General features: G+C 44.8%; 1 protein-coding gene across 1 annotated transcript in view; it reads right to left on the bottom strand.

Moving 5' to 3' along the window:
* Positions 1 to 5,786: 5,786 nt before the first annotated feature.
* The window catches only part of eipr1 (EARP complex and GARP complex interacting protein 1), a 64,643-nt gene continuing 46,266 nt past the window's right edge, over positions 5,787 to 24,163 (bottom strand). The window contains exons 7-9 of the mRNA XM_004082678.5: positions 16,727 to 16,894; positions 12,513 to 12,680; positions 5,787 to 6,080 (exon numbers count right to left, since the gene is read on the bottom strand). Coding sequence (XP_004082726.1) covers positions 5,906 to 6,080; positions 12,513 to 12,680; positions 16,727 to 16,894 — 511 coding nt within the window. The 3' untranslated portion in view covers positions 5,787 to 5,905. The remainder of the gene's footprint in view (positions 6,081 to 12,512; positions 12,681 to 16,726; positions 16,895 to 24,163) is intronic.

Here is a 24,163-nt window from a genome sequence, read left to right as displayed (position 1 = left end):
CAACAAGGTTCCAATTATTGTGTTCAGTCCATTCTTGATTTCTGGGTGAATATTTGTCTTGTTTGGGCTTTCTCCTGTTTGTGTTGTTCCAGTGCAATAATAATTTAAAACACATGAAAGAGTAAAGATTCAATTCAGTTTTATTGATAAAGCCTACAAGCCAGTCATCTCAACAGGCTTCACACTCGTAACTGTACAAAACATAAAATATCTTCAAAGTAGCTGATTGTTAGACTAAACTAAACTGGGGATCCCTGCCTTTAGACCCTCCTTCTCAGTGAGAGGGGGAAAAAAAGAGGAAACTTCAGGGGTGTCCACATGAAGGAGGGATCCTCCCCCAGGACGGAAAGGCCATGGACCAGAACTGTTAAAATAGAATTAGCTTATCTAACTCTACAACTGTGCTATGTGTGTGTCACAGGTTAAACATCTCTGAGACGTTATTCTTGAAGTAGACGGTAAAGTTTACAGCGTTTATCTGCAGTCCAGCTAGCCAAAGAAACAAAATGTCTTCAGCCTCTAAACTCTTATTCCACGTGAGTTTGAGCGTGTGAACATGAAATCCATAAAGTCAAGCTGCAATTAAAAGCTTGTCAATGGCCAGACTGCCACTATCGACCAGCCTCAGTGCACAGACAGCACACAGATTCAGAGGCAAGACAAACTGAGAGGGAACAATGCAGGAGTGAAGTTCGAAACATTCCTGGGGTGTGCTCCCCTTTAAAAATGACTGAGGTTGTTAATTTCTCAAACATTTGCTCTGCATTGAACTGAAGCACTTTCATTCATGCCAACAAAACTAAATGAATCCATCCGACCCACTGAAACCCTTTAGGGATCACAGGGTTGCTGGTGAAGGCGAGGAAGACCCAAAACAGGTTCCCGGTCTGTCCCAGGTCCATACACAGAGACTCGCAATCACACATGGGGACAACTTCAGATCCTCATTTAATCCATGAAGCAGCTTTTTGGACTGTGGGAGAAAACACAGGGCGGACGTGCAAACTCCACCCATGCGAGCACTAAACACTTTGCCACTGTGTCGCCTGCCAATAAAACAATTAAAAGTAGAATTCATTATCAATGGACAGAAAATCAACATCAGGTTTGATATGAATAATGACCCAAGCGGTTTCTCCCACAAGTCTCCTTCACTGGTCTGCCTGCATTTCAGTAAAATCACAACAAACATGTTTTTTTCAAAGTATCACAAATTCACGACAGAAAATTGGTCCTGCTGACTGAATAAAGATTCTTGTTTTTCATCACACAGCATTTGATTTGATTGGTTTTGAAGTGTGTGAGTTCTTACTGTGAAGGTCATCTTCTTCCAAATAGTTACATTTAAGATTAATTTTGATCTCTTTTCAACGGTAGACAGACAGACAGACAGATCTTGTGTCTACCACTGTCTCCAGAGTCCATACTTGCACCAACAATCGAGTCTGCTTTCCTGACCAGTTAGTTCAGTCTCTTATGGTCCTGTTTTTAGCACTGCCTCCCCAGCACACTATAGCCTATAGGAGGATTCTGGAGACGACTCACTGGTAGAACATACGCAGAGCTTCGAGCAGATGTGAAAGCAGGCCAGTTTCCACAGAAAATCCATCCTGCTCTTTCCTTCTTATGCTCCCCTTGTGTGTGAGAGGACCAGTCGAATTTGCTGTCCAGCTGCAGACCCAGGTATGTGTAGAAAGAGACTACCTCATCCTCCATTCTGTCTTTTGGGATGTTGGGGTGGTGGAAGAACCTGAGGAAAGTCCAGGACCATTTCCGTGGTATTGGAAATGTTCAGGTGAAGAATGTTCCTTTGGTGCTCTCTAAATGTCTTCACCAGACTCCTGTACTCCCCCTCCTCATCATCTCTGATGCAGGCCACAACTGCTGTGTCACCTGAACAACTCTGAGGAATGTCAACTTCAGAAATGTTCAGGTGACACAGCAGTTGTGGCCTGCATCAGAGATGATGAGGAGGGGGAGTACAGGACTACAGGTCTTCCGCAAGGAAGACGTGTAGAAGGTAAAGAGGAGGGGAAAGAGAGCGGTCCTCTGTGGAGCGCCGGTGCTGCTGGTGAAGATAAAGCTAAACAAAGGCTGAATCTGAACTCTTCCCCTACCCCTCTGGGTTTTTCCCTCCGCCTCCTATTGTAGGGGCATTTGGAGGATTAGGGGTGTCCGAAATCGTTTTTTGAATGGGAAACCCTTGCAGCAGAGGGCTTCATATCCCTCCACCGTGACTGTAATCTGGGTTGCGCTGTGCCGCTGAGGACAAATGCATTTCTTCACGTGGATGTGTTCTGAAGCACAGACGTTTACATGTAAGTACTGACTTCTTGTTTCAGCGTGACTTTTTAACTCATGAAACTGATGTTGTTCCGCATTTTCCAAGCGCTGGCAGCTACTCGCTAACGTGGATAACCGGCGACCATTGATGATGTCATCGAGTGGGAGTGACGTCTGAACTGGAAGACACTATTTTTCTAAAACTCTGTTGGGAGGGCTAAATGTGGAGTTCGGGGGAAGCTGCAGGGAAAGAATTCAGATTTGGCCAAAAACTAGTTTTAGTGTTTGTGTTTCCTGGAAGACAATCATTCTCCATTTATAGCTGCTTGTGGAATTTTTTTTATATATAAAGCAATGGAACAAAAACACACAGCGTCTTGTAGCCATTGTGATGTTTTATATACCTTCTAAGAAAACTGCTCCACTTTCTTTGATCCAGAAGATTTCTAAAAATAAGTCTTAAAATGAATTTAAACTAAATTCTGGATTTTGACAAGACTATTTTGGCCTTGCAGTTGTTTTTCCTTCTTCCAATGTGATTTAATTGATTGATTGATTGATTGAAGGAAGACTACACAACTTCTGGCTGCAAAAATTGTGCAGCAAATGTCCAACAGATGCTGGATTTTATTTCTTTTTTTATTCATCTTTATGCAGGAAAAAAATCCCATCGAGATCCACTGACCTCTTTTTCAAGGGAGTCCTGGTCAAGAGGCAAAAGTTACACACACACCAAAGACATTTCATAGAATTAAATACGTTAAAAAATATAAATACAAATAAATAAAATTAATTAATTAATTCAAAACAGCTCCAGGTCAGTGACTTTGTTTCCAGGTGCTTCAAAATGACATCAAACTGTGGCAAAGTTATGAGCTTTGAAAGTTGAATTGTTTTTTTCCAGAAAGGTCCAGTCCGCTGGGGCCTTCTACTGAAAAGCAACCCCTCCTTTTTCTGTTGGAACACTCTGGAGTGACAGCGAGTAGATGCCCTGAGATTGGAGAGCATGAGCTCCGTCAGATCTGCGCTGCAGAGCCACACTCACACATGAAGGGAGCAGTCCCATGAGTATCTTGTACATTAATATGTGCCAGTGTGTAATCCTACGCACAGCCAATGCCAACCAACTCGCCAATTCAATTCACAGTGATGAGTTCATGGGCCTGACGGGATCCCCAAATCTGAATCCCAATCCTCAAGATCAAATGTGGTTTGAAAAACCCAAATTCAGATCCTGGGGGTTTATGTTCAAAATATCTGACCTATCATGTTTAGCGGGGGTGGCTGTGGTGTAGATGTAAAGCGGTTAAGCTCTGACCAGAAGATTGCTGGCACAACTCCCGCCTTGCCCTCCGTGTTTTGAAATGTCCTTCGGCAAGACTGAAGCCCACGTTTCTGCTGGTGTTTTTAGGTTGGTGCCAGTGTAAGACAGCAGCCTGTGTGTGAATGAATCTGTGACTGTGAAATACTTTGGGCCTTGAGACGCTGGCTCTTGTTTGATATGCCTTTATAATTTCATCATCACAGAGCCCAAGGTGATCAGAATCAACTACAGTGGTGATAAAACCCCGATGTCATGTTTTCAAATGTGGACTACCGGTCTCAAGAGGTTGAGAAGCACTTTATAAGTATCTTTTACCATTTTTCTTGGCTCGCCTTTTGCAAAGTATTTTGTTTTCAAAACTCTTGTCGTTCGTTGCCTACAGTGACCCATTAAACAGAAATGCTGATCTTTTTGCGTCTTTAGTGGTTACTCTCCGTTGTTACATTCTGTTATTCCTCTAAGTTTTGGGGAGCAGCTGTGTCCTTCATAAACAGGTTTGCTGTAGTGCGGTGATGTTCACGCATTTCAACTGTGAAGCTGCACTGAAAAAAACACAAGGGGCCACTTTTCTGTTAAACTAGTCTAGACTAGACAGAGGATCTTGGCAGAGTAGGTTTGATGCTGGATGGTTTTCCATGGAATCCTGTGCTGTTCCCAACTGCACAGCAGGATTGACGGCTGTCTGTCCCTGTTGTTTTAAAATTCTTGCTTAACCCTTGTGCTGTCTTAGATGACCCCCCCCCCTTACATTGACGTGTTCTCCCTACCATGACAAAGGTGGATAACGGTGGAAAGATTTCATGTAATCCATGGACGCCAGTGAAGATCACAAATCATTGAAGAAAAAAGGTTCAGAGCACTGTCTAGTGGGTCTAGATGACCCAACTCCCAATTTCAAAGTGCCTAGAATAGCACAAGGGTTAAACTTAACCCTTGTGCTATCCTAGGCACCTTAACATTGGGAGTGGTCCCAATGGGTGGGAGTGACATCGGGAGTGATCCCCAACCCCCAACCACCGGTCCATGGGTCATTTGGCCACACAGAATAAATAACTTGCATTACTTCTTTTTTTATTTATTGCGGAATTTGAAAGACGTTTTATTTAGAAAAATTGCCCGATTCTCCTTTACATCTGTCTAAGTCACTTTTGACGGAGGTCAATTCGCTCTTCTCGGTCACGTGAAAGGTTACCGCTAAAATAAAACCCAGGAGCTAGCAAAATGAGTAAAAAACAAACTTCTTTGGAAAGTTTCTTTGCCAAGGGGAAAACGTCCAGCCAGGAGACAGAAGAGGAGTCTTTGACTTCCAAAAAAAGGAAGCTACATTCAATAGACAGTGCTTTTTTTTTTGTACCATGAGTGCGGAAAGGGGAGAGGAAGATGATACCTGTCCGATGTACTATGTCGTGCGTGTCAAAATAAAAGCCCAGGGTTCATCTTGTCACGTCACTGTACCTTCTGCATCGTAGCGTTGCTACAATAAACGTCCGCCACATATTAAAGACCGGTCCGTGAAAACTTTGTCTGACGTCACTCCGGTCCGTGACGTTTGAAAGGTTGGGGACCACTGATCTAGACACCACAAGACAGTACTTGATGATTTGTGATCTTCACTGGTGTGCATGGATTACATGAAATCTTTTCACCTTTATCCACCTTTGTCATGGTAGGAATAACAAGTCAATGTAAGGGTGGGGTCATCTAAGATAGCACAAGGGTTAAACCCTCTGCTATTTATGTTTGAAGTCTTTTCACTTGAGTCCAACAGACACCTCACCACCTCATTAGTCCCTCTGTTGTTGTATTCATTATTATTGGTCACAGTTAGCAAGTTTTAATTGCATTTGATTTATGCATTTACTGTAGGTTTAATTGTTCACTGGCCATGGGCTGCAAGGGATTTAAATCAAATTAAACTTTATTTATAAAGTGCTTTTCATACAACAGTAATGGAAAAACCTTCAGCTGAGCCCAAAGTGCTTTACAGTCACATTAATACACTGATGGCGGCAGAGCTGCCATGCAAAGCACTAGCTAGATGCAATGTGGGGGTTCGGTGTCTTGCTCAAGGACACTTTGGCACATGAGCAGGCAAAGAGGAAACTGAACCCACGACCCCCTGATCGAATGCTAAACCTCTGCGTCACAGCCCCCCCAAAAAAGAACAGAATATCGTTCATCCAGAGATCAGTATTTGGTTTTATTGATAGACAGCTGACTTTTTACAGAGAATGTACACATTATTGGTCATTTTAAACATACACTCAAAAATACAAGCCCCCAAAACCCCAACGTTCCTTACAGTAAGATACGGTATTTGAGGGCTCGGGGAACCCTGTTGATAACCAGACGACCATCGTAGCTCAGCGAAGCGAAAAGCCAGGGATCGGCTGATGACCACTCAGCGGCGTACACGCTGTCTTCATGCTCCTCGTAGGTGGACACCACACTGTCTTTTAGGGGCTCCTTAACCCTGCATTATGTTAAAACAGATCAGGTGATCAGTAACAGAACAGGACTAAAGACAGCAAAAAGATTTATCATCCAAGCCAACCCGCATAGATCAAACGTGGAGATTCTGTGGAGAGGTTGGTAACTGAGCAGGACAGCTTGGAATGGTTTCATTTCTATTTTTAAAGAGAGACTGAATAGCATAGAGAATGTAAACTTTTGTCTCTGACTAACCTACTTCCAACAGTTGTCTGTGTGAATCTTAGGGGGGGGGGGGGGGGGGGGGGGAGGTTGTCAAAAAGAAAAGTGCCATAGAAAGGTGACAGACTGACATGAAGTCAGCCGAACTGCCAATCAAATGTGTGACATGTCTGTTGTTGCTATTCAATGAATAAGTGGCTGATCTTCACATCACGTCTTAAGGGGTTTGTTTAAACCTCAAGCATGTTACTCAAAAAAAATGCTGGGAAAGAATGAGAACAGATAAAAGGCTCAATGAGTTATGGTTGAGTTATGAAGTGCTGTTTTAAAACGGAAGAGAATCTGCAGAGAGAAAATTTAGAAAAACACATTTAACAGTCCACTATGACTTTTTTAAGGATCAGCTAAAAATGTACGACCATGCTGTCAAACAGGCAAGGACTCTTAATTTTTCAAAACTAATCACAGACAACAAACACAACCCCAGTTTCTTTTTTAAGACAATTGATTTTTATTAAAGATTTCAATAAATCCATCTTGCCTCAGTCACAAACGGCATGTGAGGACTTTGCAAACCACTTCAGGAGTAAAGTCAATGCTATTAGATCTAACCTTCAACCAGTACATGACACTAATCCTTGCAGGTCAGTGGCATTGTCTTTACCAGAGGAAACACTGGCGAGTTTTGTTCTGGTTAATGAGAAGATGCTTGGTCGAGTCTTTTCCCAAGCAAACACCACAACCTGCCTGGATTCTTCGAGTCTGAGCTTTTAAATATCGTAACCTGCTCTCTTCAGACGGATGTTGTACCCTCTGCCTGTAAAACGGTGGTAGTGAGACCCCTTCTGAAGAACCTGGATCCAAATATTATGGACAACTATAGACCTTAATCCAACTTACAATTTTTAGGTAATTGCTTTTACACAATTACATGATTTCATACATGAACAAATTATTTTAGAAAAATGTCAATCTGGTTTTAGGACAAATCACAGTACTTAGATGGCCCTTTTAAACATTTTTAAATGATCTCAGAGATAATTCTGACTTGACAGACTCAGGAGTCTAGTGAGTCTGAAGTGGTTTTATTCTCATCTTACAGACCAACACTTTTTTGTAAGTATGGATACTAGCTCTTTAAGGATCCACAAAATATTTTGTGGGGTTCCCCAAGGGTCAATTCTGGGTCCAATACTTTTTAACTTGCATATGTTGCCTCTTAGTGTTCTCATCAGGGGACACAGCGTTAACTTTCACAGCTATGCTGATGATACACAGTTTTACATCGCCGTGTCTCCTGATGACCTTGAACCTGTTGACACTCTTTTAAACTGTATCTTAGATATAAAGTTGTGGATGACAGAACATTTCCTACAGCTCAACCAGGATAAAACTGAAGTTTTAATCATTGGGTCTGAAGACAAGAGAGAGAAAACTTGGGAATTTTAAACCTTCTCACTCTGTGAGAAACCTGGGCGTACTTTTTGACTCTGACCTGAGTTTTATTCCTCACATCAGAATCGTTGCGAAAACAGGATTTTATCATCTTACAAACATTTCCAGAGTCCGCCCGTTCCTCTCTCTTGCAGCACGGATGCTGATGCTTTTATTTTTAGTCATTTAGATTATTGCTCTCTGGTTTACCCAAAAAGTCTCTTTTAAATCTACAACTATTACAGAACTCCGCGGCACGAGTTCTGACGAGGACCAGGGGGCGGGAACACATGACACCCATTTTACAATGGCAGCATTGGCTCCCTGTGGGTTTCAGGATTGATTTTAAAGCTCTCTTAATGGTTTAGAAACGTTTTTATGGTCTTGCTCCTTCTTCTTTAACCAATCTGCTTGTAAGACATCAACCCCCGCCGTGCAGCCCCCCCGCGGCTGCTCTCCTGGTTGGGCTGGGGCGGCTGCCCAACGCAGGGCTCCACCCCAGAAGGGTGCCCACAGCCCCAGACGAGCACCTCATCACCACCCAGGAGTTCTGGGCATCCCCCCGCCCCAACCCCAGGTACGAGCCAGGACCCCCCAAGGGAGACCCGCTCTGCGTTCCAGGCAGCCACCCGCCCGGCCAACGGTTGGTCCAGAAAGGAGCAAGGCAGGGGCCAGCCGTCCCCACCCAGGAGGGGGCACCCTGGGGAAAAGGGGGGCCAACGAGGGGTGTTGTAAACAAGGCCCGACCAGGCTTGGGGCACAGTTGGAAATTTGGCGAGATCGAGCACTCAGGGACAAGGACCAGAACCCACCCCACAGGGACACGGACACCCTCGGCTTAGGTGTGATGTGATCCCCGGCTTCTGACCTTGCCAAAAGGCTCAGGGATCCTCTCTCCCTGCGTGGAGAGAAAACCAGCACCGACACGGCCGCCGTTGTCAAGGCTCCCCTCCCCCCAGCATAGGGGCCAGGTCCCCTCAGCCCAGGGGTCCCATCCCCTGAGGCGCCGACACCCCTCCCCCTCGAGCAAGTCCATGCCGGCGCTGGCCCTGGGAGAGCTCTGGTCAGGCCTCGACGGGACAGAGGCAGCCAACCGGCCGGGGCAACCGGCGATTGCCTCAGCGGAGACCCCGACCCGTCAAACCCCCAAGGTCCCGTACCAATAATGCACCCCCCCCCCAGTCTTTGGGACATTTTCTACTGTTGCCACTTTGAAAACAAAGAGCAGAGCGAGGCTCAATACTGAGCAGGACTTGAAAGTTGCAGCAACAAACCTGCAACTTGGTTTAGAACAGATGTGTAACCATGCAGACAATAGCAGCCATGAACACAACTTTGTGTTTCTTTTTGCACATAGGTTCAATGTTATTGTTCTTACAAAGTAAATGATCCTTTATTTTATTTATTCTAGTCATTAGCAGTAGGAATGTTTAGGATTTTGATAGGGTGTTAAAGTTGAACAAATTTAGCTTATTTTGTCACAGTATTTTGCGTGTGTGTGTCTGGTTGTGGGGGGGGGGGGGGGGGGGGGGGATTTTTCCTCTTCCAAAAGGGGGAACAAGAGAAAAAGTCTGAGAACCACTGCTATATGAGAAGTGGACTGAGTGACCCCTCCTCCATGGCGTTCCAAACAGGAAGTACCAGCTGGCTCCAAGAAGCCAAAATCCCATGAACTTCTTTGGAGACTTAAACAGCTGTTACTCAGTCAATCTATTGGTCAGAAAGTTGAAACTGATGCCATTGAAAAGTCTTTCTTTTAGAATTTAAAGCCCCAAAACCCTGAGAACCAGAACCAGAAGGTGAGAAATGGCAACCGGACTGCAGATGTACTTTCACTACCAAAAGTTATATCTGCTTTGCTCTGCTTCTAAAATGTATTCAGTATTTACCGCTCATTGTGTGATTAGGAGGGAGTGGGGTTGGGGGGTCTGCATGCGGTGTCCAGGAACTAAGGAGTGGCCTTAAAGTGTATGTATGAGTGGGGTCAATAACTGCAGCGAAGGGGTAAAGTTGAGTGATGGTGATTGAGAATAAGGGTTGATAATTGTTGATGAGAGTTGGCCATTGAGTGTAAGAGCTAGTAGTTATGGCTAAGAGAGGAAATGGGACCATAATAGATTGAGTACAGGGAGAATTTGGCAAGAGCTGAATAGTAACCATTACAGTTAATTTTTCCTCCTCTCAAATTGAGACTCATTTAATTTTTTTCAGTAGAAGAAATAAAAGAAGCATAAGAAAAGCATTAAAAAATGGATTTTAAAAGGAGAAAGCTGCACTCTGAGCTATGACTACCACATGAAAACCAATGATCAGAAATACATTTTATAGGAAAAGAGATGATTTCACATTTGCAAGTAAAATAATGGTAAGAACATTTAAAAATTGTTTGTGATGCTTTTTTCCAATTCTCTATCTTTAGAGTATCTTTAAACAATAATTTCACATATGCACATCAAGCATCAAGGGCTATAGACTCCACTATTAGGGATGAAGAGGCTGATCCAGTCCAGCACATCCTACAGATACTCGAATAATACCTTAAATTCAAATTCAACTTTATTTATATGGCACTGTTCCTGGTAAAGGGCATATCAAAGTTTTTTTCATAAAAAAGAAAAAAAATTGCTGAAATTAATAATCACAACAACACCCCACCCCCACATACACACCCCTCAAAAACAATAATGAAAACATGGAAATGTAAGAACTCTGCTGACAAGAGGAGTTCTCATTTTTGTCTTAAAAACCTCCACACATCCTCAGGCTGTTCCACAGATGAGGCACAGGACGCTGGAATGAGGCCTCGCCGTGGCGTTTGGTTCTGACCCGTGGGCCCACCAGCAGACCTGCACCTTAGGACCCGAGGGCTCTGGGAGGGTCATCAACTAGAAGTAAATCTGATGGAAAAAAAAGCTCCAATTCCATGTGAAATTTTGCAAAACGAGGAAAGAACGACAACTTTGAAATCGATCTTAAATCTGTCTGGGAGCCACTGCAAAGATTTTAGAACTGGAGTAATATGCTCGTTCCTTCTGGTTGAAAAAAACATATCACTATAATCAAAATACTCAACTTTCTTTTTTATGACATATTTTTCTGGCATATGGCAACAAAAGTTTAGCTTGAACTTTATCTGCATAATTGTCTTAGTGTTCATGAAACAAACGAGTCCCCATTGATTTAGAAAATACCGTCGCATAGAAAAGGTGACAAAAGTTGGCTATATTGCCTAGATGTTTGACACATGTTAAATAAAAATTCTATGGAAGGCCAGACGAAAGGGTCTTCAGTAAAGCAGGGCACAAAACCATCCGACTGCCTAATCTAGCTATTTCTTTGTCCTAACAAATGTATGTAAGTGATTGAAGAGATGCATACTCTAAGCCTCCATGATGTGAATAAAGCACATTCATTAGACCAAGCTAACCTTTTCCATCACTCTGACGCATCTTCATCTGAAATGCTTGGACCCTCAGGGTATCAAGAAAAGGAAGATGTGATGAAAGAGCAGACTTGCTATCATAAGTGCAAGCTCAGAGTGAGAATACTAACACTTCTGCAGCTTGGGGATCCGACCAATCACAAGTCATGGTCTGCACCTGCAGCTGTGACTGGTAACAACACGAAAGAGAGGTGGTACTAGAGATCGCCTGTCCGTCCGGGAGGCGATAGAGACACCTTGCGTGCCTCTATGCACACCAATTGTGCACTCTGTGCTTGAAGCCTGACTGGTATAAATGAGGAAATTAGTGCACTTATGTTAGCATCCTACCATCTTGCATATCACGTGCACACCTCATGCATGCCGTATTTGTATGTTCTCATTAAGGAACCAGGGCGCACACCTCACTAATGACTAGAGAACAGGGTTAGGGCACCTGTACTTACATCAATAATAATAATTAATAATTGATCCTTTCTTTATCCCACAATGGGGAAATTTTGACCCATCCCCTGGGGGGAGCGTTGGGCTGCAGACTAGCCGCATTCGGGGGGCGACAGCTGGCTGGGGAGAGCGGGGATCGATCTGCCAACCCTTCGGTTGTTGGACGACCTGCTCTACTGCCTGAGCTAAACATCATAACCTTATAGTTACTTTACAATTCATTTACCACACGCACAACCATGGAACGTTCCATTTTCACGACAAGCCACAAAGGAACTGTGTTCGCTTTAAAATGCAGCCGCTCTTCTTTACGACCCTCCTGTTACGGCTGAGGTTAGTTTATGCATTTGGAGTTTTTTCTGTCTCCGTTTTCTGCTGATGTGGGAGGGTCTGTCTTTCTTTTCTTTTTCCCTCCAGTCTTTGTTTGCAGATTGGTGCCGGAATTGTCCGGAGAACCTGATAGGATAAGGACGTCCAGATTCGAGTTTAAATACTGCCACATCATTTGCTGGAAGCCCCTCCCCAGCTGGCAGCAGCAGTGCTTACTTTGTTTGACTGTTTCTGGCTTTGCTCCTTGTATTTCAGTTGTTTTTGTGTAGTTTTGAGTTTTTCTGTAAATAAATTCCCAGCTTATTTTCAGCCTGGGTTTGTTTCTGAGAGTTTTTGAGTCATTGTTGTTTTTAATTTGTTCCTTTTGTGTGACATCGTTTTATGAGCCTCTAGACAGGGGTGTAACACATCCACGGGTCCGGACAACCCAAAACCTGTAGCACTCACGTAGATCAACTCCATACAGTTGCATGAAACATAAACATAATTAAACATAATTCCTCCATATTAACCCCCCCCCCCCAAAAAAAAAGTCAGTTCAATAAAGACTCTAAGGAGCAATAGCAATATATTTGTCAGCCTGCAAGAAGTACACTGTCTTACTTTTCTTCCTGAGGGTTGTCTTCCCCTTCACTGAGCTCTTCATCGTCCACCATGTGTCCAAATGGTTCCGAGGAGATGGAGACCATGTTGGAAAGGATGAGGCGGCTGTCGCTGCTGGCTGTTAGCACCAGTTGGTCATGGCTCTGGTTGTAGCGGACACTCCACACCCTGCAGAGCACAGTTTGATCATTCACCTACAGTTACACAGAAATGGGTTGAGGTGTAATATTATTTATCCGGAAAGTTACACTTTGTGCTTTATTGTATTAACAGAACCGGAGGGTAAAAAGGGAATACTGTTCTATCTAAAGTTGATGTTTTACAGTTAGCCAAGCATGGTAAAATTCATAAAAGATGCAGAACCCAACAGTTTCTTCCTCTCTTAAACATTGCCTAGTGGAGTTATCTAAGAATTCACATGTGTGCTTGGGCGAGTATTCAGATCCCAGTTACAGGAATATGGGAAACGTGTAATCAATGTTTGAGCCTTTTTTTACATGCTGATTATAAATATCATAAACTGCATAATCCTGTCTTAATTTGATGTTACTCAGTTTCATATTTATTCAATCGGATTACATCTCTCTTCGTTTTCTTTCTATTTCCAGTTCTCTAATGATTAATTCTGCTTCCTGACTTATTTGCTGTGTGAGTCTGCGTGTGTCTGTCTTTGTGGGCCTGGGGCGCAGCTCAGAGTGGGGTCCCAGTTCCCTCACAGGGAGGGACTGAGGAATAACCAAGGCTGTTGACAGAAAATCAGCCCCGGCCACGCTGTTCCCTGCGCTCCACTAATCCGCTTCCCTGGTAAAAAAATAGTCCCTAATACCCCCAAAGCAGCCCTCAGGCCATATCCTGGCTGCACTGTGGAAAATGAGCATGCACACATGCAAGGATACACCCACACATAAATGCATCCCACTGAAGACTGTTTTTATACAGAAAAAAAACAAATGCGAATATGCATTTTGGATATGCATGAATACACACAAATGCTAGACCGGATAGATAGAAAGGGGGCCCTTTGCAGGAGCATATATTAAATAGAAAACACTCTAAATGTGTATAAAATACTATGACCCAGCTGCAGACGTCCTGTTATATTAGACACACGCACATATCAGAGACACACACACATGCACACACCCGCGCATACACACGCACACACCCGCGCATACACACACACACACAAACACACACATGCACGCTCACACACAAACACCCGCGCATACACACGCACACACATGCACGCTCACACACAAACACCCGCGCATACACACGCACACACATGCGTGCACACAAACAAACACCCGCACACGCACGCGCTCGCACACACATGTGCACACACACACACATGCGCCCATCCATGCATCCATCCATCCATCTTCTAAACCCACTATATCCCTTTCAGGGTAATGGGGCTGCTGGAGACAAACCCGGCTACTGTTGGGCCAAAAGCATCATTTTCAGTTATAGGAATACTGCCATGTATGTTTTTGACCTTTTTTCATCATAATTCTAAAATTTTGTAGTCTGAATTTATTGAGAAAACAGGATAGTTATTCCACCAGGATAATTTCACAAAACAAAATGTAAATGTAAAAATAAAACAATGAAAAAATCTTTTTGAGCAACATGTTAGTCTGGTCAACCTTTGAAGTTCTCTCTTTGGTAGGACTGGTCAAATGTATACCAGCCAAAAATTAAAAGAGGAATTTAAAGGTTTTAAACCTGACAGTTTTTAAGGGTGTATTGAGACTGAGAAAGTTTGTACCGCTTAATTCTGGCAAGTGGCCTTTACGGACTAAAGCTTGTAAACAAAACCACATGACTAAAGATCTCTTCACTCATTGGTCAGGAATTACAAGGGCAGGGCAAAACAACTAGAGGCAGAAATAATGGAAGTCCTGTGCTTTGCACTACTTGTCGGGATAGTTCATTAAAAACTTTATATTTCGTTGACCAATTTTAAACACCTGTATCAACGTCAGGTTCGACACTTTTAACTTGCTTTTTTTGTTCATGAAGATGTGCTGCAGGGCAGTTACTGGCAAAAAGACGGCTAAGAGGGAATGCTGATGAGTGTTTATGACAGATTGTTGGAAAAACAGTAAGAAGCTATGGGGATCACGTTAAAGGTTGTTTTAATGAGCCTGAATTCATCTAACCACATTTCTGTCTCATCGTTGTGGTGTTATGGTATTATTTTAAAAGAACTTTGTCATGGAACTACAAGGTTGCTTTTAAGATGATGTCAAAGCAGCAAAAATGAAAGACAAATGTCCATGGTTTTAGATTTGTTTGACTCCCAGTGTGAATACTGCAACTCAACTAACCCTTGTGCTATGTTAGATGACCCCACCCTTACATTGACGTGTTCTTCCTACCATGACAAAGGTGGATGAAGGTGGAAAGATTTCATGTAATCCATGGACACCAGTGAAGATCACAAATCATTGAAGAAAAAAGGTTCAGCGCACTGTCTAGTGCAGTGGTTCCCAAACTTTTTCTGCAGGGCCCCCCTTTCTGAAGATTAGAATATTTTCGAGCCCCCCACACTGACACAAACATACAAATCCTTTGTTTCTAAACTCCACCGCGCCCCCCTGCAATACCTCCACGCCCCCCCTAGGGGGCGCATCCCCCAGTTTGGGAACCACTGGTCTAGTGGGTCTAGATGACCCAACTCCCAATGTTAAAGTGCCTAGGATAGCACTAGGGTTACGCTAAGATTATGCATGTAGTGTTCTGTGTTCGATAGTCAAATTAGGCCATAACTTTCCCGCAGAGTCAGATGGGACGGAATTTAGTAAAACCTGGTGGAGGTGATTCTTCAAGGTCTTTCATGCCCCTTAAAAATGAGCTAAAAGCTAGCAAGCTTCCAGAGGATCTCAAGGAGCTGATAGACCATCTCTGGGGCACATTTCCTGTCAGCTCCGCTGTCAAAGTGCATGAAAGCCTCCTCTAGGGATGCTTTATTCTCTGCTTGTGCCTTCCCTGTCATGGTTTGGAGGGTCCCTGTACCTCTGTCTACCTTCTCTGGTTACTCCTACTAGTACCTTCCTCTGGTCTCTTTCTGCTTTTTTCTGTCTTGTCTCAACAGGTGCGCTGGAATAATGGCAGGGACTATTGACACACCTGCAACCCATCTTCAATTACCCTGACATTTTTTAGGAGAGATTTTAGTAACCCCTACCTGCAAGTCCATGAGCTAACGCCTTCTGGTTTTGAGCCCACATCCGTTAAAAGATTAGCCTGGTCTCCCGCAGTCCGGCCAGGGCCAGGCGGTGGCACTCTCTAGCTCCAGGTCCATGGGCTTATGATGCTTATCTTATTTTCATCGAAACAGTAATCAAAAGATCCTCCAGCTCTATTTTTATCTTTCCCCCAGCGGGTTAACGCTCAAACTGGGCCACAAACAGACGGAAGTAACAGTTACATTGACCAGAAACAAGCGGAGATCCTGCAGTAAATTCACCGTACTGTGAGCATCTCTGAAGGATCTGGTGAATCCAGAGACGGTGACATGCTCGCCGGCGCCTCTATAAAGCTCTCCAAAATACATAAACCCAAGCTACTCGCTCAACATCAGCCATATTTTCCTTGATGTGGCAACAAATGAAGTGCAGAGAAACGTTGACGGTTGCTCTGCGGCCGGGGTGTCAAAGCATCGAGCGGTAAATTTGACGTGTGTCAAAAGAGAGGCGGCACACGAATCCTGTCTGGTGTGAATGCAGCATAAGACCGAATGTTCCTGAAATCAATAATACAGACCTTTTTGCCTCAAATACTTGGCCGTTGTGTGCAAAGTTCTGAACTTGTAAAATAAATCCCATTTGTGCAGACAAGGGAATCTGAACCTTTCTCCGAGAGTCTGCATATATAAAAAACAACTTCTTTTTACTCATTTTACAATCCTGGGAATCAGCAAACCTACGTTTTAGATTCCCAGAGTTAGTAGTAGGCTAAAATTCCCCACCTAAACAGAAAAGCTGACTGCAACAATTCTACACAAAATCATTCTGAAACATGTTTTTTTTTTTTTAACTAAGTTTGTATATTGAAATTGCATCTATGCCACAATATTGGCTGCTCTCAAAGTGACACTATAGACCAGGAGAAGTGATCAAATCTCATTTAAAGCTTAGCCTTTGAATGTATGTTATGCACGTGTATCGGTGTGGTACATAACTGCCTCCATCTCTGACTCCACTCACCAATGAGAGTGCTCTTCCAATGTTTTCACAGGCTCCTGAACATTGCGGACATCCCAGAACTTGACCTTGCAGTCGTCTCCGCAGCTCGCCAAGTAGTACTGACGGTTTGGATTAAAGTCCAGGTCACGCACCAGCTGGCCATGAGCATTTTCTACACAGTAGATCTGACTGAAAAAAAAGAAGATAAGCAAGGTGATAAGAAAAGAAGGAAAATAAATATATGTTGAGAAAAAAAATTGTCTAGAACTTAAATGGCAGAAAATGATTCACAGATGCAAACAAGAGAATTCCTGAACTAAATCAAAGCCCTTTCTATGTCCCTGTCTGTCAGTGAAGGCCAGGATTATTAGAGAAGCAGATGCTGAGAAAAATGATAAAGACAAACCTTGTAACGTAACAGCCTTGAAATACTGATACAGCAAAGCTCAAAGTTAAATGAAAGAGGAAGAAATCATCTGCAAAACATTTCTCTCTAACCTTACCGTCATCCCCATCAAAATCTGTACACTCAATTGGTTTAAGGTACCATATATTGTTTTAACTTAAATCCCTGCTCATGTCTAAACTTTTTTTGAAAACAAAAACATTTTTTGGAAGTGGAAATTGAATAAATATAGAAAAATTGAATAAAATATTACACTTGGGATTAGGGTCGTGCCGATGGACGATATCATCGTCCATCGTGATGGGTGACTGACATCCCGATGGAGAGACCACCATCGTGATGCCACGCCCCCCTACGTTGCGCGTTGACACCATAAGCCGCGGTTACATGTACAAAATATCTTGATGGGATCAATGGTCGGATTAGAATCCAACCGTGTACATGGGCCCAGAAAAATGTTTTCAGAATATAAAAACGTTCACTAAGGTCACACTTTCCGTCGGAATAAATCATTCGCACATGCGCATTAGGGTTTGAAAACCGGAAGGATATAAATTCCGCCGAGCGGCTTCTTTTTTCAAACTTTATTGAATGTAACAATTCAATACAAAACAATGTTAAACAGCGCCGAGCGGCTATACATTGACATGTCAGCTCGGTAAAATACGAGACGATCTTCTAAACGTGCTTTTAATAATGTTACGGTTATTATGAAACACCTGTTCGCTCATCATTTGAATTTTAATCCGTGTGGTCAGTGCTCTTTCTGAACGAAGCCAGGATTAGCAGTATGCGAACACGGGCTAACAACATTAGCTTTGGGTGGTGCTGCTTGCTGGCTGCACGTAAACATGTAAGAATAACATCAGCCTTTATTTAGTCGGGACACGACTGGAAACACAAATCCGCGTGATTGTTTGAATGTTTTCTAAGGACTGAGTGACATTTCTGCTTTGAAGCTCAAACCACTGTGTGTGCTGACGATCCGAGCTGTGCTCAGACACACACTTTTAGACCCGGTTCTGTGTTCGGTTGCTTGTACCCCTAGAGCTGCGGGACGGATCGCAGTCTTAAATCTCCCACACATAGCGCTCATGTAACAAAGCACCCCCCCCCTTCCCCTCAAACACAAAGCTGGAAGTCCGCGCTCCGCCGGTCCACTTCACTAGTTAAGTGCGGGAGCGGACTACTTCTTTTCTATTTTGTTTGTTACTTTTTTTGTTAAAGTCACTTCCCTCAGTTTATACTGGATCATAGCGGATGAGTCATTAGTTGGGAAATAAAATGAAAAAAGCAAAAAAATTAAAATAAAATAAAATTAGTCTTTATGCGGATGACATATTACTGTTTTTAAGGAATTTACATTCTGTAAATGAAACAGCAATGATCATAAATGAATTCTCCTCCATATCAGACTATTCCATTAATTGGAATAAGTCTGTTTTATTACCACTCAACAGGAATATGGAACAAAGACTCACAATTCCAGTTAAAACAGGAAATATCAAATATCTGGGTATCTACTTTTCCCCCAAACTATCAGAACTGGTGCAGCTAAACCACACCCCATTACTGAAAAGCATACAGGACGATCTAACACGCTGGACCAACCTGCCTTTGTCCCTTATGGGCAAGGTAGCCACGGTTAAAATGAAAATCTTACCCAAGGTTAATTATCTCTTCTCAATGATTCCCACACAACCGCCATTAAAATGGTTCAAAACATTAGACTCATCCATATCAAGCTTTCTATGGAACAACAAACCTGCAAGAATTAGTCTAAAAACTTTAAAATCTGCAAAAAACTGTGGAGGATTAGAATTACCTAACTTCCACAAATACTTTCTTGCAAATAGATTACAATACATCTTAAAATGGTTAAAAAATAATCCAGAAACCAACTCATGGTTAGACTTGGAACAGGCGTTATGTGGAAAGATCAACCTGTCACAGCTACCATTTATTAGCCAAACAGTTAAAAAACAGGATTGTTTCAAAAGCATTAATATAAATGCCACCTTAACAGCCTGGTGGGAATTTCTCAAAATATCAAAATCATCAATTCAACCGTGCAAAATGACACCCATCTGGAACAACCCGGACATCCTTATTAACAAAAAAATGATTCACTTCCCAGCTTGGCAAGCAGGGGGCATAAAACAACTAGAGCACGTAATTATTGATAGAAGATTCATAACCCCCCAGGAACTTCAAGACAAACATGGAATAAATAACTTCTTGGAATATCAGCAACTTAAATCAAGTATTACTAAAAAGTATAAAATTAAAGACGACGATTTAAAGCTACCAGATGTAGTTACCACTCTGATTAATTTTTCAATGAATAGAACTCTCTCCAAAATATACAAACTTTTATGTAATTTAGATAACAATATTGCCCTTCCAACAAAAAAATGGGATGCAGATTTGAGCATCAGCACAGATGAAAGCTTCTGGTCAGAACTTTGTCTAAACACCTTTAAACTGACAAAAAGTCCAAATCTGCAGCTAATCCATCTCAAAACTCTTCACAGAATTTACTACACTGGACAGAGGATGTTCAAGATGGGTCTCAGTAACTCAGACATTTGCGAGCACTGTGATAATAATCTACCCGACAGCTACATGCACGCACTGTGGTTCTGCACTCCTGTCCAGGCTCTCTGGCAGCAGGTATGTGCCGATTTATCAGTCTGGCTTAAGGTTTCAATCACTGCCTCACCGTCACTTTGTGTGCTTGGTGACATGAGTGCCATCGATATAGAAGAAGGATTAGCATCTATCATTTTCATAACTCTTTGTATTGCCAAAAAAACTATTTTAATAAATTGGAAAAACAAGAAAAATATAAACATAAGTCAACACAGAAATCTGCTGTTTGATCATATCAGCTTGGAAAAAATGTCAGCCCAAAGCTCAAGTAACTTTGAAAGAATTCAGTCTCTCTGGTCTCCTGTGGTTGACTCCATGACTTAGGGGGTGGGGGGCTTGGTCGTCGCTGCTCCTTGCCCTTCTGCCGTGGTTTGGGGTGGGGGTCGGGGCTTCCGGTGCCTGGCGGGGGCGGTGGGGGGCTCCGTTGGTCGGGGGGTCGGGTCCGGTGCCTGGGTGGGGCGGGCTGGGGCGCTGCGTGGTCCTCTGGGCTTGGGTGTGGGGGTGCGTGGTGGGGGGGTGGGGTGGTGGTCTGGCTTAGCTTGGGGGGGTGGTCCCTTTGCCTGTGCTGGGGGGGGTTGGCGGGGGGCCCTGCTCGGGTGGGGGGGGCCCAGCGGCGCCGGATGGGCTGCCCATCTGCACCTGGGGCTGGGATCGGCCCTTCCCTGGCTCTGGGACGGGACGGGACAACCCTCTCGGGGCCCCCGGTCGCTCTGGGTGTCACCCGCTTCGGCTGCGGGGTCTGGGGTGGGGTGGGGTGGGGGTCTTGTCGGCCCTGTCCTGTGGGGGGGCGTTCTGGGGGGGAGGGGGGGCCCATTATTAGTACGGGTCGGGGGGGCTAGCGGGTCGGGGTCTCCGCTGAGGCAATCAGTGGTTGCCTCGGCCGGTTGGCCTCCTCGGTCCCGTCGAGGCCTGACCAGAGCTCTTCTAGGGCCAGCGTCTGGGGGTGGGGGCCTGGGCTTGCTCCGGGGGGGGGCGACGCTTTCTGGCTCCTCTCTCTCTGTGTGGGGTGGGTGGTGCCGGGCCTGGGGTGTCGGCGCCTCCGGGGGTGGGCCCCTGGGCTGGGTGGCCCTGGCCCCTTTGCTGGGGGTGGGCTGGGGGACGGCTGTTTGACCACCGGGGGACAGTCTACCAGCTGTCCCCAACTTACCCCCTTCCTTATATAACCTCATATTAGGGTGAGGGGGTGGGGGGTCTAGCCTGCGATGCGCCTTGGGGGGGGGCTACTTGGGAGTGGCCCCCCTCCTATGGTTGCCGTATGGAGTGGGCCCCCCCTCTTTCGGTTTTACTTGTACCTTAGACATGTAGGGTCCTTGGTAGGTGGGGTGCTTGGACATCACTGCAAGCAAGCAGCAGATGTCCTCCTGGCACCCTACCCGCCAATTTTAACCGCACCTTAGACATTTAGGGCCCCTTGGTGTGGAGGGTGAGGGGACATCACTGTGAGTAATCAGGAGATGTCCCCTTAGTGCCCTACTCGCCAATTTTAACTGCACCCCCCTTAGTACACACACCCCTCCCCCTTCAATATATACATTCAAACATAAACACACACACATGCACACAAACACCCTCTCAAACACCCATACACGCACACACATTTTACAAGGAAGGTGGGACCTGGGTCCATCTGTCCCCTACCCCTTCCCTGGTGGGGGGTGCGGGCCCCTTGGCGATGGCGGCCGTGTCCCTTGGGTGCCGGCTCCCTGGGCCCGGCGGTGCTCTCTCCGCACGGTGGGGGGGTTCATATTACACCTGAGCCGGGGGTGTTCGTGTCCCTGGGGGGTGGGTCCTGGTCCTTGCCCCTGGGCGCTGGGCCCCGCCAAACTTCCAACATGGCCGAGCCTGGTCGGGCCATATTTATAACATCCCTTGTGGGCCGCCCTTTTTTCCCCGGGGTTCCCCCCTCCTGGGCGGGGGCGGCGGGCCCCTGCCTTGCTCCTACCTGGACCAACCGTGGGCCGGGTGGGTGGCTGCCTGGAGTGCGGAGCGGGTCTCCCTTGGGGGGTCCTGGCTCGTACCTGGGGTCGGGGCGGGGGGATGCCCGGAACTCCTGGGTGGTGGTGGGGTGCTCGTCTGGGGCTGTGGGCGTCCCTCTCCAGTGGGGCCCTGCGTTGGGCTCTTCCGGCGCGGCGGGGGGCTGCTTTCCTGGCTGGGCTGGGGCGGCGCTCTCTTTCCCTCTGCGCCTCCCTGCTCTCTGGCTCTGGGGGCCTCGCGGCGGTCCGGCTGGCCCTGGCCTGGGTGGCGGTCTTGGTCGCCCGGGGGGCGGTTGTTCCCTGCCTGTTCCCGTGTGGCGTTGGGGGAATTCCGGCTGCCGCTGCTGCTGCGGCGGGGGTATGGGTGTGGGGGTGGCTGGGCGCTCCTCCTCCTTCTTTTCACATTCCACCATCCATTTTAGAAGAACATAAACACTCACCTGAGCACAGGTGTTAGCTCACCTTTGCACTAATAGTTTGCATGATTGAATGAATGAAAGATTTCACACTAGTTGGTTTAAAGGCATAGGTATGCGTTCGTGAACACTATCTGTTTTGTGTGCATGTTGACATGTGGACATTTTTGCGGCTAGCAGGTGTGTTGATAATATTTGAGTGTGTGTGAACAGGCCCCGCCCTTTTTGTACTACATTTGAACCGTACCGTAACGATAAACAACCAGTAAACCTGTCTGCTCTATGCTGCTTCATGGTCTTACCCCCCTTCCCCTCCTATTATCACCCTCCTACCCCCCCCTCTCTCTAACGTCCCTCTCTCTTCTTCCCCTCTTTCCTTTTCCGTCCGGTCCAACACCAAAGATTTTCAAACATGATTGAAATTAATAAATTTTGGCCTCAATTACAAAAGGGGTTTATTCAGACATACCTTTGGTTTGTCTGAAGATGAATAACCCCTCTTGTTAAAATAAAATATGTCCAACACAAGAGGCCCTCAGCTCTCATCTGTTTGCCTAGCTGTTGGACAGGACAAGTTAAAAAAAAAAACAAAAAAAAAAAAAAATGAAAAAAGCAAAAAAACGAATAGCAGTTGTATAAAAAAAATACCCCCCCCCCCCCCCCCCCCCGACGATGTCATCGTCCATCCCGATGGTTGACAGCAAACATCGTCAACGGCCAATTTAAGGGACATCGCCCAACCCTACTTGGGATTCAAATCAATTCAGTATTTAGGCGAATTGTGAATATAGCAAATCTATAAAGGAAATGGTTTAGTGTGACAAACAAGTCCAAGAGGCAGTACAGCAGCATGTTTAGCTATCTTAACTTTTGCCAGGTGTAAATTTAAGTATCTCTTTTTTTTTAGCTGAGAATAACTAACAACGGAATATTTTGAATACATCAAGATGCCTAACAGAAAAAAGCAAGAGTTGGTTATTAATTCCCAAAGCCAGCATTGGATTCTCAACATTTTTAGGCAGCAACCCTATTGATGGGGTTGTATTAGTTCTTCTTGTACTATAGGTAGCTGTGTCTACAAATGAACCTGGATTTGCTACATAAGACTGACACTATATTACCAAAAGTCCTGGCTCACCTGTCTTGACTCACATATGAACTGAAGTACTGTCCCATCCCTAACCCATAGACTTCAATATGATGTGGGTCCACCTTTTACAGCTTCAACTCTTCTGGGAAGGTTGTCCATGAGGTTGAGGAGTTTCAAGGAATTTAGGACCATTCTTCCAAAAGGTCATTGATCAGGTCACCCTCTGATGTTGGTGGAGAAGGCCTGGCTCTCAGGCTCTGCTCTAATTCATCCCAAAGGTCTTCTATGGGGTTCAGGTCAGGACTCTATGCAGGCCAGTCCATTTCATCACACCAGACGCTGTCCTCCATGTCTTTATGGACCTTGCTTTGTGCACTGGTGCACAGTCATGTTGGAAGAGGAAGGGCCCACTCCAAACTGATCCCCCAAGGTTGGGAGCTTGGAATTGTCCAAAATGTTTTGGTATAAACATCACTATATAAAACGTCTGCATTTTCACAGCTACTTTATTATGTTTGTGTGGTTTTCCAATTCTACAATCACTTTCATTATGGTCAACTTTGAACATTTTTACCTTAAAGTTGCTCTATTCTTACAAAACTAAACTCAGTTCATGAGCACATATTGTAATCTACCCTAATTTGCAAAGATGACAATCAGTGCTGAAATATAGGGCAAATAGCTAACTTTTTATTGAAATAATAATACTACGAACAGCTGTAGTGCAGGGGTAGAACGGTTGTGAATGTGTGTGGGTGTGTGTGTGTGGGGGGGTGGGGGGTGGGGGGGGGTTGGACTGTTAGGTACTTTGGGCTTTAAAGAACGGTAAAAAAAAGCATTACTAAGGCATTACCATTTCATAAGTTGTTCCTATTAAGCCTCTACTGTGGTATTTCTAGACAAAAATTTGTCAATAACTAC

The sequence above is a fragment of the Oryzias latipes genome, chromosome 22 (genome assembly GCF_053564925.1).
Source record: "Oryzias latipes strain Hd-rR chromosome 22, Olatipes_Hd-rR_3.1".
Classification (NCBI taxonomy): Eukaryota; Metazoa; Chordata; class Actinopteri; order Beloniformes; family Adrianichthyidae; genus Oryzias; species Oryzias latipes.
This window is presented reverse-complemented; position numbering and strand designations above follow the sequence as displayed.